Source organism: Rhinopithecus bieti, unplaced genomic scaffold, assembly GCF_001698545.2.
Source record: "Rhinopithecus bieti isolate Rb0 unplaced genomic scaffold, ASM169854v2 scaffold_31742, whole genome shotgun sequence".
NCBI lineage: Eukaryota > Metazoa > Chordata > Mammalia > Primates > Cercopithecidae > Rhinopithecus > Rhinopithecus bieti.
The window spans coordinates 24,526-31,203 of NW_016813446.1; the positions used below are offsets into that span (position 1 = coordinate 24,526).

Here is a 6,678-nt window from a genome sequence, read left to right on the forward strand (position 1 = left end):
CCCGTCTCGGCCTCCCAAAGTGCTGGGATTACAGGCTTGAGCCACCGCGCCCGGCCGAATCTGCTGTTTTTAAATCTCTGCTTTGTTTTATAATGCACTTTGTATTGGCATAGCTTAAGAACGATTTAAAAAGAACCATAAACTTTCCTTTCTAGCTGTCAGTTCCATGCAAAAGAACCTACCCATGTGTGTATGTTAATATAAGTACCCATTTCTAGTCACAACCGCATTACTGAGAATTGAGTCTTACCTCACTGAGTTTTCATTAACTATTTTCTTTAAAAAATCGGAATTAAAAAACCTAATTCTGCTCCAAGGAAAAGGAACTTTTAATAGCAAAAAATTGAAACCTACCTAAATGATTATCAATAGGGGACTAGCTTAATAATTTATGGTTTATATGTACAATGTTAAGTTATGGTTTATATATACAATGAAATACAATGCACTTATACAAAATGAGGAGGTTCTGTATATATTGATAATATGATGTCTACAATGTATATTAAATTAAAAACAAAGGTCAAACCGTGTGTTCAATGTGCTACTATTTTACAAACAAAGGTTGTTAAAGTGTGTGTGCATAACTCAGGGACTAATGGACACAGGTGAAAAGCAGAACTTTCATTGTATACCCTCTTAATTTATTTTGAATGACATGAACATACTGCCTATCAAAAATTAACTAAATTTGATTTTTTAGAATAAAAAAGCCTTTGGAAAATTACGAGTGTACAGATTAAAGAATAATCCTACAAGTTTTTTGACTTAGTATATATGTTAACATACACATGTACCAGAATACCCAATCACATAAAGGGTATAAATTCAGCTGTTCGGGGAAACATGGAGTGATACTGGACATAGAAGCACACAATGCTTCAAATTCAGAATCCTGAAAGTTTAGAAAGCAGTTTACCTTCTCTCTTTTCAGATAATAGAAATGAAATCACAAAAAAAGATTGGACTGCTTTCTAAACTTAACCTGCATACAAGCACACCTTTATAAATGATCATGCTATTGTAGAATAGTCCTAGTTAATACTAAATTATTTCAAAGGAGTTCTAATTTAGGTAACTTATTTTAATTGAACACAAATCTTTATTAAAACTGCCATCTCTCAGCAAGCATGGGGTGCAAGAAACTCAGTCCCTAATCCCAAGTAAACTCAGATACAAGAAATGTAAATCTTCCTGTAGCTTAACTTAATTCTCTTCCAAAATGCCTATTTCTATAACATGGCTGAAGTTTAATCTCAGTCCATTGGAGTTGCCACCTCATTTTCACAAGATCGTGTCTAAGTTTTGGATAACTTAACTAGTTTCAATATGTTGAGGAGTGCGACGGTCTAGCCCAAGCTGGTATTCATTGAGTTGTTCCATGCCAATAGGATGCATGGATTGCTGCCGAGTTAGTGCTCAATTCCATCCACTTGACTCTTTCAGATATCTCTGATACTTCTGTGCTACTCCTGGGTGCACAAGAATCATTCTGTTGCTCTTGCTCTTGATGTGCCATTAGAGACAGGAAATTCAGTTGAGTAGTTCATCTACCAAAACTGTATGCAGACATTTAGGGTCCTGCTGTTTTCTAAGTACTAAAGTTCTACTTGGGAAATTTAGCACAGGTCCCTTCTGCTCTTAAATCTAACAAAACTACCTGATGTACTGCTGTTCTCCCAGAGATCATGACCAACATTCTCCCAAAATCTAAGCTCTGATTATAGTTAAGTGTTAAAAAGTATTCATGCATTTAAATTAATTTTCTCCCTTTATTGGAAAGACTACTTGGTGAGTATCCATTTGATTTCCTTAATACTCTAACAACATGATATACCAACATTATATAAAATAATAAAATTAAGAAAAGGGTTTTAAGCCAGTTTTCCTTTCCAGGCAAATGATCAGAAGTAGCCCTTTCATATATCAATTCACCAGTCTACTTAATACAGATGGAAAAAGGCACTCAGCCAAAAGAGTCATTTAAAAAAAAAACCCAGAAAATTATCTGAGTCTTAAGTTCACTATTGTGTCTTCCAATTCCATATCTTAATATGCACATTGAGATGCTATTCTTGCTCATGATAAAAGACAGACTGCCCACACGGCAGTCAATGGACAGAGTCCCCACAACTGATAGGTTGAGACTACCTCCAGATGCATGAGCTGATCCATGGGGCTGGAGGGCAGGGATCTAACCTCTCTTCCCTTTCTCCCACAGACTAACCTTGTGACTTCCACCTTACTAAATTCATTGATTGCCTATCCCATGTAGTTTACATGACTCTGATTTTGACAAACTAATGTATATGTCACCTTATCGCTGAACCCTGCAGATAAACATCTGATTGCTGTGCTGCTGACTATTAAGAATGGACGCTTCTCTAAACACGGACCATTTTAGTACTTCAGATACCCTAACTTTATTACATTGAACCTGATAGATTGCAACAACTGTCTCTGATACCACAGGAACAAAGTATCTCCTTGGATGTCAACTCACTCCTGTCCCATATGGTAGTAATTGAATCATCTGGGAAAAGGGACATATGATCTGCCATTGGAGCCATTTTGGCCTCGATGGTGGTGGCAATTTATTTCTCTATTCCTGCCTCCACCTTACAAAAATATTTCAATTTCCCTCAAATACTCTGCCCACCAGGAGGGACTTCTGGCTGGTTGATCCCCATGGTAACCAATGATTCTTACATTCCCAGAACTGTGTGCACTCTTCTTGGGATATTATTTCTTTTATAAAAATCAGGCCTTCAACATTCCTACCAATGTAACATACGTAATAGGACATTGATAAGAGATACTCAAATATTCAAAACAGTCCCTCTCATTAAGCATAAAACAAAATGAGAACTCCAAAACCAGATAGACTCTGGTTATTCAGGAGAATTGCCAGCTGGCATTACCTACGGTCTACTCATGGGAATACTCCAGACAACTTTTCTCACTGTCAGCGTCACTCAATTAGAAAAGGTTGTTCACAACCTGTCTTTGACCCTCACTGAGGTCATTAATGACACTACTTCAGCTTTGGAAACAAAGCAGACTAGCCTCAACTCCTTGGCCCATGTAGTGTTAGCTAACCATAAAGCCCTTAACTGCCTGCTGGCCAATTGTGATGGGTCTCTGTGATTGCCAGCACCTCATATTGCACCTAGATCCATGAAAACTGGCAAAGTAGAATAGTCCATCATAAGACTTAAGAAAAAAGCCTCCTGCCTCTCTAACGTAGATCAAGTGGGCTATGGGACATCTATTATTGGTTTGGCAATAGCTGGGGCTCATGCTTACATGCAGTTCTCCAAGCAGGCCTGATCATCCTGCTTAGAATATCATGACCATAATCTACTGTGGCCTCAGACATTATCCTGTTTTTGACAGAGTCCTTTAAAGCCCAACCCATTCAGGTCCATGATGGGGCAGCTTATGTTTCTCACTCAGGTCCTGAAAAATCAAGGTATGGAATTGGGAATATGGTTCTTGTCTAAACACCTATGACTGTTTGGGTCCAACCAAAGTCCTCTTGGTAAGCCTCATAAGGGACAGCTACTCTCCACATAGCAGACTTGGTGCACAGCTAATGCACTGCAATCTCTGAAGTGAGTATCAGTCAAAGATTCAGGCTCCCATGGCTGGCTGTGCTCAACCGCATTTCTGCATTTAAAGGCCTCTTTTGGTGGAGACCTTCTTATGGGAGGAGAAAGAAACCATAAAAATAGTTTTTCTGCACTCTGACTCAGTACTTTTCCACTCCTAGCTCTTCTCCTTCTCCCACCCTGCCCCTGGGTCCATACAACTGCAGGAGCTTTTCATTCTGAGCTCCCTCAGCAGTCAAATGATTTCCAACATCTGTGCTGATCCATCTGACCTTTGCTGTTGCTGCACCATGGGGACAAATAGAACAGTGGGGGAGTCAGCACTTTCTCCAGTTAAACTTTCCGCTTATAATATTGCAGTAAGTGAGTAAAGGTTTGACTGTTACTTTCATTTTGGCTTCTTGTCTTAATCAGCTACTCTAACAACTGGCAGTTCAGCTCTCTCCAGCTCAGTTAAGCTCTTGACAGAACTTAATTTTGGTGAAGGCGGTCAATAACTACATAAAATCAACAGCATCTTCCAAAAGCATCTGAATATGGCAGTAATATTGAGTTTTTAAACAAAATACAATAAAGTACAGACTGCCTGTCATTCCATTGTTTCATTTATGTATTAGTTTGTGGCTACAATTCAGTAACTTTTTAGTTGATGTGACACCTAGTCCCACATTTAAGATGACTTAATTCATCTGGCATTACTAGTTGGCAACATGATACATACCTTTTGTCCCCGAGGCCCTGGAGGCCCTTCTGGACCTGGAAATCCAGGTAATCCTGGGTGTCCTTCCAAACCTGGAAACCCTCTCTCTCCCTGAAATTAAATGAGAATGAAAGGTAAGGTCATTTGTGAATTTTCAAGCACAGGCATAGTTGAGATTCAAAAAGATCACATGACTATCTAGACAGAACTAACTTAATTTAATTATGTAAATTCACAGTATCTACTAACATGAGAAAACCTCTTAAGATGTGAGGGGGGAAAACAAATCCATAAACCGTCTGGAAATTATATCATATATGGTAATCTCTTTCTTTCTTGTAAAAAGCATATCAGAAATGAAATGAGATTTAAACATACTGACATCAAGAGTTTAACAGGGAAGACAGCAATAAATCCAGGAAACTAGATCTGTAAGGGTTACATTAAATAAGTATGGAGCAGGGAAGGGTAAAAGGAAACCATCAGACAAGTTCCCAGGCTTGAAATTAACTAGAAAAAAACCTTCAGAACATCAAAACTTTCATTACTTTTTCTAATTGTAAAATTAATACTAAAAAGGAATACACATTCACTGTAGAAAACAAAAGTATATAGAAAACACCACCATTAATTCCTTTACTCAGAATAATTACCTGAATTATGACTCAGGTCTGAGTTCTAACTGCAGCCTTTATCATCACCAGGACAGGAGGACTGCCTGTCTACCAGTGAGGACCCACCATATCTTATCAGCACCTTTACAGTAGGGTTGCCTGATGTAAATATCTGTACAGCCAGAAAGGTGGGGTAGCAGAGCCAGCATGTGTACTAATGGTATTTAGATTAACATATTAGGGTTAGGTAATCTGCATACAGCCAATCCTAGTAAGGGTGTAAACTCCAACAATAGGGGATCCAGTTACACAAAGATAATTCATCACTATGAAGTTTAAGAACACCGAAGGCTCAGTTTCATGGCACATGCTCCCAACTATGGGGCTACAAGTAGTTCCTCTACTTTCCTAAGGCTTGAAGGCTGTCTCTGGTCAGACCTCATTCTGGGAACCCTCTTAACAGATCCTACCCACGGTGACAGCCTGGACAGCACCTGAGAAAGAGAAGGCATCCATATCTACTAGGTGACTGACTAATGGGCCATTGAACACACATATCTCTAGAGGTTAAGGTACAGCAGACTTTTATTTCTACTCTGAAAATGTGTGTGTATGTGTGTGTGTGTGTGTGTGTGTTGTAAGTACTAAGTTTAGTCTAAAAACCTTAGATGATTTTGTACTGAATAATTCAATAATCATCCTATAATAAATATAAGTACTTTGAAAAGACTACTTCTGGTCAGTTTCCACTAGACGAAAACATTCCTGTATTTTTGACAATAATTATGGCTGACATATTACTACATTTCTTATTTTCTAGACATATATCCCTTTGTTGTTTTAATTAGTGATTAAATTATGATAATTTAGTATTCATTAACCTCAACACACTGTTTTTAAGGAAATAAAACAAGTGGAAGAAATTAAAAGTTTTAAAATTTTCAGAGCTAGATTCCCTCAAATTATTACTGGCAGAGCTAGTAGTAGAAATCTGATCACAAATTACAGTCAGAAAGAAAGTACAAAGGAAAAAAAATCTAGTTACAGTAGATTTTCATGAAAGGAAAACAGGTACATTTTGGGATCCCAGCTGGTATTTAGAGCATATCTCTGCCAAAACTGGAGGATAATACTTGAAGAAAGCCATATTTTCTCAGAAGCAAAACTGCTATCTCGCCTACAGATAAGAGAGGAATAAGCTAAAAATTTTAAGTGGAGGTGCTAAAAAGCTTAATTTTGTTGATATTAATAAAACCATATACCTATAAATGATATATCCTGAAATCTCCTTGCACTACAGTCAAATAATATCATGGTCTATCTAGCAGAGTGAGCAATATTATAGTAAAGAAAAGAGAAGGGCAACCACCAGACACTAGCAAAAGGAATTCAAAGATCAATACCAGAGCCTTTGAAAGGTACTAAGGTTACTAAGTAGAAACTATAGAAGCCTTGAGCGAGGATGTGGTGGGGGTGGGATCCTCCATCTAATTCCTAATACATATGGTAGGGAAGGTTGACATTTGTTGTTGCCTACTCTAACTACTGTAGATTTTACTGTAATTTGCTAACACAAACAGAAAATGGCTATTTCTAAAGGTCAAACTTAAAAATAAAAACTGGTTTATGCTGCCTGCCCATATTTGCATAAAAATATCATTCTTATTTTCCTTTGTGGAATAATATTTCTTTCCCTCTGCCTATCCTTTAAATACTGATATTATACTGGATTCCTTTTTTTTTTTTTTTTTTT

At 37.6% G+C, this 6,678-nt stretch overlaps 1 protein-coding gene across 1 annotated transcript in view; it reads right to left on the reverse strand.

Moving 5' to 3' along the window:
- Positions 1 to 4,422, reverse strand: part of LOC108512886 (collagen alpha-2(VIII) chain-like) — a gene marked incomplete at its 5' end in the record, with an annotated part of 7,189 nt that extends 2,767 nt beyond the window's left edge. The window contains one exon of the mRNA XM_017848440.1: positions 4,333 to 4,422. Coding sequence (XP_017703929.1) covers positions 4,333 to 4,422 — 90 coding nt within the window. The remainder of the gene's footprint in view (positions 1 to 4,332) is intronic.
- Between the last annotated feature and the right edge of the window lie 2,256 nt (positions 4,423 to 6,678).